We start from the raw sequence: 13,597 nt of genomic DNA on the forward strand, positions 1-13,597 counted from the left end.
GTTTCAAGAACAAAGTTCTGGGAAATTACCAGAAAACCATAGCATACAGAATATTAATTGGGAGGGGAAAAAAAAGATACTTCAACCAACCAGAAAAAATTCACAATTATAAAAAGAGAAATAAAAAAGAAGTAGGAATATGTGTGTAGGGAAAAATGGCTGGCTAAAGAAACAGTTTGGCTCAGAGATCAGAGCCATCTCTGGCCCTGACCAACTGACCAGTGAAACCAACCAATTACAGAGTAGGAAAGTAGTACCCTGGCCCTGGAGCCCAGTACCAGGGAAACACAGCCTGGGTTTGGGACCTGAGCCAGAGAAAGAAACATTTTATCCCCAAACACAGAACCAAGGAAACATACCCTGACTCTAAAACCAATACCAAAGAAACACTCTTGATCCCTAGAATCAGAGCCAGTGAAAGAAATATGCCCTGGCCTTAGAATTAAGTGTCAAAAAGCTAACAAAGGCCAGTGAAAGGAACACAGTTTGGCTCTGAAATCAGGGCCATCTCTGCCCCTAGCCCACAAAACTGACCAATCCTTGGTTGACTCTGTCCCTAAGCCATCCTATATAAACAGCCCTGCCTGGTCAGTTGGGGGCTTTCCTCTCCACTCTGGTAGAGGCAGCTACTCTCCTGGACTCCTCCTTCCCAAATAAATCTCTTTCTCAAAAGAGTTTTGGGTGTGAAGATCTTCATTCACTGGTGCAGAGAAGGTCCTTGCTGAGATGCTTCATAGTGGACAGAGCAAGAGAGAGCTGAAAAAAATAATACTGTTCTCCAGAACTGGAGGAGATTGCTACATTTCTGCAGAGGTTTCCCCTTTTGCAGAGTGAAGCAAAAGAAGTAACATCTTAGGCCAGAGAAGAAGCAGAGCTCTGCTAGGAAGCCCCCTCAAGTGGGGGCTGAGCAAAGCTCAGCTGTAGCAACTCTCCAGGAGAGGAGCAGGACTGCTATATCCTGCAGGGAGACCATCCCCCACCACACCAGGCACAGCCTGACTCTCTGGAGCAGTCAGAATACCTTCCCCTCCCTGCTGAGCTGTCCTAGCAGCTCCAGGCCTGACTCTCCAAAGCAGTCGGAATACTTTCCCTTCCAGGGCTGAGCTGTCTCATCGCAGCTGTCTTAACAGCTCAAGGTGTAACCTGACTTCCCAAGTAGTCAGGATATCTTTCCACAGAGTTGCAAAAACTCAAAATGTGATCCTTAACAAGAAGAAAAATTGCTCTTTCCTTTTGCGGCCATTGCTGGATCGCAGCTGCCAAAACGGAAGTTTAATCCCTTCATGACTTTTGACCAAAGTAAGAACCACAAATGGCATTGCAATGCACCTTCTCACATTTGGAGGAAGATCATGTTTTCCCCCTTTCCAATGAGGTGAGACATAAGTACAGTGTTCCATCTATGATCATTTGAAAGAATGATGAAGTTCAGGTTGTCCGAGGACACAACAAATGCCAGCAGATTGGCAAAGTGGCTCAAGTGTCCAGGAAGAAATACGTCATCTACACTGAATGAGTGCCTTGAGAAAAGGCTAACGGCACAACTGTCCATGCGGGCATTCACCCCAGAAAGGTGGTTATCACCAAGCTAAAGCTGGACAGAGACCGCCAAAAGATCCTGGAAAGGAAAGCCAAGTCTCGACAAGTAAGAAAGGAGAAGGGCAAATACGAGGAAATAATTGAGAAGATGCAGGAGTAGGAGTGTGTCATACACCGCTTTCATTAAAGACTGCTTAAATAGTAAAAGGAAGAAGAAAAATCAAGCCATTTACATTGACTGAAATGTTACTAATTAGAAGGATATTAAAATAATAATTATAATTGTACTCTACATAATGAAAAAGGGAAATGGAAAGCAAAAATTTATGTAAAAGATTCAAAATTCCAGAGATGAAACCTCAGTATCAGTTTTAAGAAAGAATTCTTCCTGCCACATACTATCTAATTACATTTCTATGAAGTTCTAGAATAGTGAGTGGTTGTTTTTGAAAGTAGTGTGAGGGAAATTGAATAGAAACATGAGAAAATTGTTAATGTTACAGAAATCTTGACACTTGAAGCATAGGTTTCATAGTTTTAGACATATCCCTGAAAAAAGCAAACTGTTTAATGAAGATCTATAAATGCTACTGTATATACTAGACTTCATTTATAAATGTTAATAAATCAATTATCAAGTCAGTAACATGCAATCATACAGTCAATTTTACAAGGATGAAAGATGTAGCATTTAATATGTGATTTAAGAGAATATACTCACTACCGATAACTATGATCCTCAAAAAAACCATTAAACTCAAATGTCAATCTAACTCTAGAATTACACAGGCTTTTATCTCATTTTGTTTATGTGTGTATACACATAGCTTTTTTTCTCAGAAAAAAATGTACAGGCTTTATTTTTTGGTTCAAATTTGTAGAGACTGCCAATCAGCAGGTTTACTGTTTAGACTTGTTTGGGGTACAAAATATACATGTTGGCACAGCTATAGAACGGAGCTGAAGATGATTGGTTATAAGATGCAGACGCTGAAGGTACATCAAAATTTCAGCAAAAAGAAAAAAAAAAAAGTATAGGCCTGAGAGATCCTCAGTCCATAAAGTACTTTCCAGAAAAGCATGAGGATCTGAGCTCTGGCCCCAGAACCCAAATACATGATGATGATGATGATGATGATGATGATGATGATGATGATGATAACCCAGACAGGGTAGTGCACACTTGTAATCCCAACACTGGGAGGCAGAGACAGGCTGATTCCTGGGGCCTACTAGCCAGCCAGCCCCACCAAACTGATTAATTTCGACCCCAATAAAAGACTCTTTCCCACAAAATTAGTGCAGATCACAGCTGAAGATTGACACCTAGAGTTAATGGCTAAGTTCCACTCAAGTGCACACAGGCACCCTTATGTATGACACACACAAACACAAAAGTACGAGGGGTCCTCAGAAGGCTGAGACTTTGCTGTTCCTAAAGATAGACAGCTATATGGCAATTCGGTAAGGGTATGGTAACTGCGTTCCATGGCTTTAGGAGGATCCAGAGAAGCATGAATTTTGGGCTAGGAAATCAGACCAGAGCAGAACTACACTTTGGACTGAGAAGGCCTTTTCTTCTGATATTTGAACTATAAGCCTAAATATTTTTTTTCTTTCTCTGTAGAAGAAAAAAGAAGAGGAAGTAGCCCAGAATGATGCCATGAATTGAAAAAAATGTAAACAACTGCCTAGAGATATTTCATCTAGGTGTACTCTGATCCAACTGGGCCAGTGACTGCTGATGCAGAAAATCCTTTTGAGGAGGTGGGCTCTACCACATTAGGGTCATCTACTAAGGCCTCTTATATGGAAACCACAACCACCAAGCCACTGTTGGTGCTGGTCCTAGAAGATGCCTTTACACACATACTTTTCAATTGTTTTCTTGTGTATGAGTGTGGGTTTGTGCGATGAGAGCAGTGTCTGGGGATATGTCATGTTTCTGGAGCTGGAGTTACAATCAGTGGTAAGTGGCCTGACATAGGTGTTGGGAACTGAACATGGGTTTTATGCAAGAGCAGTACAAGAACTATTAAGCCATCTTTCCAGCTGCATTATTTTGTTTTATTTTTCAAAACAGGGTTTCTTGTGTAACAGCCCTGGCTGTCCTGGAACCAGCCCCATTATTTTAAGTCAGGGTCTCACTATGTAGCCCTTGCTGATGGAACTCACTACATAAGCCAGGCTGGCCTGGAACTCACTGAGATATCCACCTGTCTCTGATTCCTGATTGCTGGAAGTAAAGGTGTATGTCACTCCTGGTCCCTCTTATATTTCTGGTATCTTGTAAAAGCTATTTTAAATGATGGCACAAGTTTACAATTTGTAAATTGTAGAAATATAGAGGAAACTCAAGACAAAATATTCCCAAACAAGAACTGCTAGAGGAGGGAAAAGGTAATATTTAAGATATTCAACCTATAAACTCCTTAAGTTGCTTAAATATAATATCAAACAAGAATAAAAATACACAAAACCTAGTAAACAAATTGCAAATAAGAATGCATGCAGTCGAGTGGTGGTGGCGCACACCTTTAATCCCAGCACTCAGGAGGCAGAGCTAGGTAAATCTCTGTGAGTTCCAGGCCAGCCTGAGCTACAGAGGGAGTTCCAGGAAAGGCTCCAAAGCTACACAGAGAAACCCTGTCTCAAAAAAAACAAAAACAAACAAAAAAAAAACAAAAAGAATGCATGCAAACTTCAAATTACCCAGACAGAAAAATTGACACATAGTGACACATAATCCCAGAAATTCTTATAGTTTCACCACAAATGTATGCCTAGAATAAAGTCAATCTAACAAAACTGTTGAAGAACGAAGGATAAAATTGGCAGCAGCTTCATGATTACAAGTAACTGCAGAAAAAAAAAAAAAAGGTCTACCTCAAGCATGAAAACATAAAAGAGAAGTTAAGCATAGTGGCTCACACCTGGAATCTCAGTTTTGGTGACTGCTGTGAATTTGACCAGCCTTAGCTAGAGAGCAAGACTTCAGCCTCAGGAAATAAAGGAAAGGATCTAACTGTTAAAGCCATTGCTTCTAGAGGAAAGTAAGTTTGCAAAAGGATGGGAAGAAGTTCCCTTTGGAGAATATGTTATAAAGAGAAAGCACTCAAAAACCCAGAATCTAAAAAGTTAAAAGAGAAGGGGAATAAAACATTGCTCCAATCACCAAACAAGAACAGGCTTTCCATAAGGGAACTATTTTGGTACACTGATAAGAGATGAGGTTCAAAAGTTTTTATCATGTAAACCAACCCAAATACACAAAATGAATAAAACATAAAACACTTATACAAAGGTACAATAATAAAGCAAATGTGTATCAAGTCAGAACCAAAATAAAACTCAAAACACCTCAGTCATTACAATCCCTAACAGGTGTGTCAGTATTACCCCAGTGGGCACATCTTGTCTGAAAGCTGGCACTGCAGTTCTGAGGGTTCATAGCTAAGTAGGACTTCTGATACTCTATCTACCTCAGTAGCATGCACAGCACCTTCTAACACTGTCAAAGCAAGCTGGCAAGGGGAAAGCTTTCTGCTCCACAGGAGAGAAGACATATCTGGCACTGTAAATTTGGTCAAGAACCCATGGCTGAGAGGCAGAGGCAGGAGGATCTTGGTGAGTTTAAGGCCAGCCTGGTCCTACCAAGTTACAATCCTGCTCCATGTACACAATAAAAACCTGTCTCCAAAAAAAAAAAAAAAAGACTGAGGTCACAGGTGAGTGAAGACTTCATTATCTTTCAGCTAAACTGACAAAACACTCAATTGCATTTTAAATATTTATTTCCATAGACAACTGCTATTCTCATCCTTAATCAAAGCTTCTCTTTGCAGTGAACAGTGGTGATTAAAGAGTCTCCTTGCTTAGAACAAATGATAGTTGACAGCTCAATCCTGAACAAGACATTTACAACATCCTATCTAAGGGTTAAAGAACTTATAGAAGGAGCAGCATACCACAAGTAGGAGGGCTGTAAAATGCTCTCCTTAAGGCATGCCATCTACCACTGCAAACATGACCTCATGGCAGCAGCAGTGCCTGCACTGGGCTGTCAACCACCTACCATAGATGGGAGGGGCTTATGGGGTTCAATCCCTCCATGCTGAACCACTTGCAAATGATAGGTTCTAAGGAAGGCACAGTCATTGTCTTCTGTGGTACACAAAGTAGTTCCAAAACTTGGGGCCACAAAGACAGTCCTGGTGAAAATCAGTGGGCTACAGAACAAAAAGGCATGGATGTAGAAAGGAGGAAGGAGGGACTATAAGGAGAAAGGTGGAACTGGTGGTGGAAGAGGTGGGAGGTAGGTAAATAAAGGTGGGTACTGAGTAAACATGTATGAACTATCAACAAACAAATGTAACCAATTAAAAAAAAAAAAGTAAAATTTACTTTAAAAAAAGAAAACTTACAAGGTACCAAAGAAGGAAAGAAAACCACAAAAACTTAACTGGGAAAATAATAAAAGATATAAAATAAATATAAAAAAGGATGCAAAAATCATCAGAGGTAAAAAAAAGATAGGCAAAGAAGGAGGGAAAAAATACAACAAAACAATCACTAATACCTGAAGTTCCTAAACAAGAGAAACAAAATAGTGAAACTTGGCTAATAAATATCATAAAGGTAACTTTTCAAAAGACAAAGGTAAGACAAGAATTTACAGAAAGAGCCTAGTGTAAGGTATAATGGATCACTAATCTATAATGATCAACCTGAAATTATATCCTATACTTGAAAGAAAAATAAAAAGTCTGAGGACTTCCAAACTAAAAGATCAAATAACTCACAAACACCAATGAATTGAACTGGAATGGCAATAGACTACACTACATAAAGATAACAATAAAACAGCATTTTCAAAAAAATTCAGGGACAGCAATGGGTGAACCACTGACTTAAAATCTGAATCACAGATTTATAAATTAAAAATTTTTATTTTACTTTATGTATATGAATGTTTTGCTTGTATACATGTTATGTGCACAATGTACTTGTCTGTAGGATCTCCTGGAACTGGGGTTATGGATGGTTGTGAGCCACCATGTAGGGACAAGAGCAACCAGTGCTCTTAACCGCTGAGGCATTTCCACAGTCCCTGGATCATGGATTTGACATGTTGTCAAGATGGTTCCTCAAATATCAAGGCTATAGAAAGAAGTCAGATAACTGAGTATCTTTAAGTCCTTCCTAACTATTGGCTGCTAGAAAAGTTTCCTCTAAGCAAATAAATTTTGTGATCAAATGTGAACACAAAGTTGGGATTTAGAGCAAAAAAAAAATATTAAATTACATGTTCTGACAAAGAAAAAAAAAGGCTCCCAAAACAAATATAAAGAAGATGAGGAGAGCAAAATGACTGATAGTTATGTCGCAGGTGTGAATTAATTAGGTATTACTTATTGAAAACTAACTAAGTTGGAAATGGTGGTATAGTCCTGTAAAATATAAAAAGTTATAACTGACCTATTAAATCAATAAATAAAGATTTGACTCACCCATGAAAGAAAAACACTTCCAAATTTATTCAAAGTAGGACTCAACTATACTTTATAGAAAACATCTAAGTGAAGATAGTAAAGGGCTAAGCAAAAGTATATCAAGTAAATGGAAGTGATAAGGAAAGAGAAATATACTACTAACAAGAACTAAAGATAAAAAGCACTAAATGTGATAGAGTGCTTCTTTAAATACTAAAAGCCACAATTAAGAAGGAATTGAAGATTTATCCTACCATTCTCAGCATGAGACAGGTCAGTATACAAAAGATAATGAAGATATTGAAGACAACATAACAAAGAGGGTAGACATTGTGGGTATATTTTGAAACTATACACTCTGAACAGAGTACTTTTTAATCAAATACTTGTGTGGCAATATTCACAAACACTGACTATATTAGATAACAAAGAAAACATTTAGAGCCGGGTGGTGGTGGCGCACGCCTTTAATCCCAGCACTCGGGAGGCAGAGCCAGGCGGATCTCTGTGAGTTCGAGGCTAGCCTGGGCTACCAAGTGAGTTCCAGGAAAGGCGCAAAGCTACACAGAGAAACCCTGTCTCGAAAGACCAAAAAAAAAAAAAAAAAAAAAAAAAAAAAAAAAAAAAAAGAAAACATTAATACATTCCACTAATTTACAATTATTACAGATATAAACATAAAAGCAGAAACCAATGAAGTGGAAAAATAAAAAAATAAGCATAATAAATAAAAATTCTACTTTGGAAAAGATGAGATAGACAAGGAATAGTGCTCTAATTTGGAACTGGCATGGCTCTCAAAGGTTTTGGATCTCAAAGCAACAGTGATCAGACATAGGGCTTATGGAAGATAGAAGGGGACTACATCATTAGAGCTCTGACATCATCAATGGATCAGTCCATTAATAAATTCATAATGTGTTGGCAGACCTAGTGGGAAGAACTAGGTTAGTGGGTCAGGCCTTGGAAAGGTACACTCCCTTTTTTGCTACCACAAAGGATATACTGCCTCCTCACAGAACCAAAGCAACAGAGCCAATTATCTATGTGGTTACTTCAGGCAATTTTGTTACAGTTATGGGAATCTAGAATACGGCTAACTTAAAAATAAACACAGATCTATAAAATAAGAAATAGTCAAGTGGGTATAGTGGCACAGGCCTTTAATACCAGCAGTCAGGAAGCAGAGCTTTTTTTCTTTGTCAGACCATGTAATATAGGGATTTCTAGGATTTCCAGGTCAGCATAGTCTACTACAGCAAGTTTCAGCCCAACCAGGCTATAGTGAGACACTGTCTTAAAAGGAAGGGGGAGAGAGGTAATCACTCAAACACAATGCTTTTTTTTTAAAAAAAAAAAAAAAATTGTAAGAAACCATGTTCCAGACTTCTATGTAAATATTTAAAGTTGGATGAAATGAATAACTTTGTAAAGAACAAAAAACGAAATTTACAAAAATGTATTGCATTAAGGAATATGCTTTAAAAGACAAACTTCCCTAAAGAAAGAAGGGAAAAAAACTTAGCAAGGAACTTTGCCACAAAAGCGTCTTTTTAGGTGGTTTAAATCTGGGTAATGGCAGAAAAACAACTATACATAAAAATGTAGGTTTCCTTTACTAATCTCACAAATAAGAAATATAAACAATTTTACTAATTCACCATTTAGAAGACATATTGAAAAACTAAACATGGAAACAGAAACTCATTTTTAAAATGTAGCTCAGTAGAGTATGTTTTTTTTTCTCGGGTAAATACCAATATGATTGACACACAAACCAAGAGAGAATAGCACATAGGGTATTTAAACTGCAGTTTGAAATACAAGTTTTACAAAAAAGCATGAAAGTCATAGAGGCAGGAAACTATAACTCCTGCCTACCTTCCCCTACAGCATCAACAATTATTAATTAAACATCTTAAGACATAATGTTTATCTCAAATTCCCTTTGGATGATTAATCTAAAATTGTTTTTAATTCTGTAAGATCAGTAACTTTACAACTAAAAATGAGCAGATGGCCATTTCTGCTAAGAATTAATGCCATGCTCCTTAGTTAGCAAATACTGGTGATAACAACTTTTTGTCCAGGGGTGGAAAAATCCAGTTTTTAGAAATTCATGTGCCCAATAAACTCAAATCACCTTTTTAAAAAAAATGTGTATTTTGAGAATGTAATAAATTCCCCTTATAAACAGTAAGATTAAACATCATAGTTTCAGAAAATTTAGAATATGACACATTTTCAGGATCAACAGATACATTTTAAAACCACTCCTCCCCTCCCCTCCCCACCCCCATTCCAGTAAGTATCTACTAGCTTATTCTACAAAGCAAAGCTGCTTCATGCAAGCATCCACTAGAAACCAGCGCCACCACCTGTTCCTAAAACAGGACAGTAAGAAAGCTAGAGGTGACTAACAAACACACTGTACAGGAAGGTGCTCTACAACTACTGGCATGCAGTGACTGTCAAGCAGGTGAACAGAGGCTACAACACCAAAGGAGCCAAAAGCTCCAAGCAGAAAGCCTAACTTCCTGGTTCATCCCAGCAAGAGTTCCCAGTGTGAATAGTATTCTCTATCACCAAAGAACTAAGGATTGTTACAAAAGAAACTCTCAGGAACAAAGTAGCAGTTATAAAGTGCTAAGTTCTTCTATAAATACATCTATATAAACTAGATAAAGTTGTATTTTTCAGTAAGATTTTTTTGTTCCATTATACAATTTTAACTAGTGTGTGTGTGTGTGTGTGTGTGTGTGTGTGTGTGTGTGTGTGTGTATTTCATTATACATAACTCAAATATAGGGCACCTTTATAATAGTTATTAATCCTACAGTCAAAAGATCTGAGCTCTACCTATATACATTAACAGAGCAGTACAGATCATTTCCAACTTCTACAGTCTTCATGTTTATAATTCATTTTGTTTTATCAGGGAACATGTTATGCATTTTTTTTGTCTTTGTTTTGTCCTCCACAGAATATTAACATTACTACTTAAAACTAAGTCTAGCCTTCCACGAGAGATAAATACAATCAGAATATTTTAGAAATTTGGAGAAATTCTAACTGGGTCTAAACATGGTTCAAACATTTTATAACAGTTTAAACCTCCAATATGTAATGACTCAAAGATCATCATAAAAATCTTCCAAAGTGAATAGATATTAAAGACTGAGAGCCAATTTATATTGGAAATTAACTATTTGATCAGCCATAATGTTTTAGTTCCTCTTAGATTTATTAGGTCTCGATACTATTCATCTCCTAGAACAATCAGAGAATGCAATGTGTATGTATATTTCTACCTTTTCTAGATAGGGTCTCACTATGGAACCCTGAATGGCCTGGCCTGACACTTCATATGTAGAACAAAGTGGCCTCTGCCATACAAGAGCTAGGATTAAAGGCATAAGTAACCATGTCTCGCTACATGTTTTTCAGGTTGGTTTTTTTTTTTTTTTTTTTTTTTAAAGACTTCTTTTTGAGTTTCTCACTAAATCTGGAGCTTAGCCACTTGGTAAAGCTGACTAGCCACAGAGACCCTAGGATCCTCCTATTTCTACCTCTCACCTCTGAGATTAAAGGCTCATACCAGCATACTTGGGTTTTTACATGGATGCTAGGTATATAAACTCAGGACATTGAGCAGCAAGAACTTTGCATACTAAGCCATTATCCCAGCCCCAAGAATGAAACCTTTTACCCTAAGATATCTATAAATACAATCAAGCATGTAACATGTTTAACCCAATTTTGGTCCAGAAAATAAAGTTATATTTTAAGCCAAAATGAGTATAGTTTTATTCAAACTCAACTTCAATGTTATAATTCTTGATTAATACAAATCCAGACCATACACATCCTTCTGTTTGTCTGGGTTGGTCCAGGATGACACATTTTATTCACTAAATCAAAGATGTCTGTGCTTTGGTGGAGATCAGGCCAGAGCCTTGCATGCACATGCTTGTTTCCTTTAGTGTTTTTAAGACAAGATTTTGCTTTCTGGTCTAGCCTGGCATTCTTTCAACTATTTAAGCTCATGTTGGTATCAAACTATGGCAATTCTTGTGCTTCAGCCTTCTAAATACACAACTACATCCATCTTTGAGACATCTTGGAGACATGGTCTCACTGTATATAGTTCAAGCTGGCTTTGAACTTGAGATAACCGTGTTCCACCATGCCCAACTAAATTTTATAAAGTGCACATTTCTTTTCTACTGAACATAAAGGAGAGCATAGCAACTTTAAAGCTTCCCCTACCCCTAATTTTTAAGTGAATAATCTTTCAGTTAAAGTCAGAATTTATTTAAAAAGTATCTTACTCTATATACCAGGTCAATAAACTCTCACCAGTAAGTCAAACATAGCTCATTGTCCAGCTCTGCATATTTATTAGAAATGTCTTGCCCATTTTCATCTTGTTATCTGTGATTGCTTTCACATGATAGTGGTCAAGTTAGGTAGCTGTAAGCAACAGAGACTATGATCTACATAGTCTAAAATATTTATTATCTGGCCCTTTATAAAAATAAAAACTAAGGATTCCTACTCTAGTCCTTTTAATGTATAATAGTCAACATTTCTACATCAGTGTTAATTTAAATCATCTTAATTTTGCCTAATTTATCATTTAATATCTACACTTAAAGTGCCCCTTATTTGATTACTATTAAATTAGACTTAGCTTTTGTTACTGTGTTCACTGAGGCTTCTCATGTACAAGCCATTACATGGAAAAAAGCTGTGAAGGTTAGCTTTAGATTAGCAAAGACTACTCCGAGAAGATCTGCTTGCTGTTTGATTTTTCTTATTGCTGCAAAAATTACCATTTCGGAGTCACTGTGAGAGGCCTGACCCAGGCTGGATACAGGCCCTAGCTCAGAGTGAGAAGCTTGGTCAAGGGAGAGAAGGGGCTCAATAATGTCATCGTAATCATCTTCCTCTGTATCCCCCTCCCCATCGGCAAAAGTACCTCTAGTCAAGAAATCGGAGCGCGTCCGCGCCATTCGAGCTTTCTTTTTATGGGCCGGTCTGGCAACCTGCTTGACCAAATGATAAAACAAATAACACAACAATGTTTTGTTTTGTAATTTGGGAGAAGACGCCAATGAAAGAGGGCTCATGAATGTCTGGAAACTTCCCTCCACCCCACCATGCCCTGTCTACTAGCAGAAATAACAGGGATGACCAAAGAGAATCCATACACATTACTGTGAACAACAGATAACGATGGACGCTAAGTCTACACTGTTCTCCATAGTGAACTAAGTCACCATTCACTGCCACAGGTCTCACTAGACACCTGAACAAACTGTCCTTTTTTCCGTTAGTGACTTCTTTCTTTTATATAATTTGTATTTTTAGGCACCATTCCTTGCCTAGTACACACCTTCCTAATTATAAAAGGCTTAGTCTATAGCTTCTTTCTCTAAAATCATCTGTGAATAAATGGGTAGATATGGTGTTCTACCTACAAGAATGGTAACTTCCAAAATAATGTACACCTATTGAAACTGAAAGATAAACAGAATATAATACTTACCTCTCGTTGGTCCGGCCCTGCTAACTTAGATTTCCAAGCTGGTTCATCTTGTTTGTGGACTTGAGGATTTTCACTATGTACACTTTAAATAAAATAAACAGAATTACATCTCAATTTCTAGCAGATATTCCACTAAAGCATTCCTAAAGCATAGTAAGAATTTTGTTTTGTTTCTGTTTTTTGGTTTTTCGAGACAAGGTTTCTCTGTGTAGTTTTGCGCCTTTCCTGGAACTCACTGTGTAGACCAGGCTGGCCTCGAACTCACAGAGATCTGCCTGCCTCTGTCTCCCAAGTGCTGGGATTAAAGGCATTCGCCACCACTGCCCGGGTGTTTCTTGAGACAGTGTCTCTTTATGTAGCCCTGGCTATCCTGGAACTCACCAAGCAGATCAGGCTTGCCTTAGAAATCTTCCTGCCTCTGCCTACTGAGTGTTGAGATTAAAGGCATGTGCTACCACACACAGCTATGAATTATAATTTAACAGGATAGGACATGTCAAAGAAGCCTAGAAAATTCTATAAATAATTCCATATCTTAGTCAATTCTAAAACTGGACTTATTATACTTATCTTCATAGTCTCTATATGTGTATGTATGTGTATTTGTGTATGCAGGTGTGTGCACATGCATGTATGTAAGCAGTTGCGCATGTCTGTGTGTTATTCTGTGGAAGCCAGAGGACAACACTAGATCTCCTACTGTGTTATATCTGTCTTTTCACCATTAGACAGGATCTCACTGAACCTAGAGCTTACTTTTTTTTGGCTATACTGACTGGCCAGCAATCTCCAATAATGCTCATGTCTCCTGGTCTCAATGCTCCTGGCCTGCAGAACTAGGGTTACAGTATGATCAGCCACACTCAGCTTTAATGTGGATTCTAAAGATCCAAACTCATGTCTTCATGCTGTGCAACAAGCGTGATTATCCACTGAGCCACCTCCTAAGTCCCCAGATTTTTTTATTCTTACACAATCAATACTATAATCAAGAATCTACATGCATGATGAATAT

At 37.8% G+C, this 13,597-nt stretch overlaps 1 protein-coding gene and 1 pseudogene across 9 annotated transcripts in view; one reads left to right on the plus strand and one right to left on the minus strand.

Annotated features, from left to right (window-relative positions):
- The window catches only part of Myo9a (myosin IXA), a 240,569-nt gene that overhangs the window by 46,448 nt on the left and 180,524 nt on the right, over positions 1-13,597 (minus strand). For 6 of the 9 annotated variants that reach the window (XM_037207448.1, XM_037207447.1, XM_037207451.1 and 3 more), the window contains 2 exons: positions 12,583-12,664; positions 11,867-12,082 (listed from right to left, as the gene is read on the minus strand). In XM_037207448.1, coding sequence (XP_037063343.1) covers positions 11,867-12,082; positions 12,583-12,664 — 298 coding nt within the window. The remainder of the gene's footprint in view (positions 1-11,866; positions 12,083-12,582; positions 12,665-13,597) is intronic. The other 3 variants (XM_037207452.1, XM_037207453.1, XM_037207449.1) reach the window with 2 other exon arrangements.
- Positions 1,209-1,699, plus strand: LOC114688603 (annotated as a pseudogene).

The sequence above is a fragment of the Peromyscus leucopus genome, chromosome 7 (genome assembly GCF_004664715.2).
Source record: "Peromyscus leucopus breed LL Stock chromosome 7, UCI_PerLeu_2.1, whole genome shotgun sequence".
Lineage (NCBI taxonomy): Eukaryota > Metazoa > Chordata > Mammalia > Rodentia > Cricetidae > Peromyscus > Peromyscus leucopus.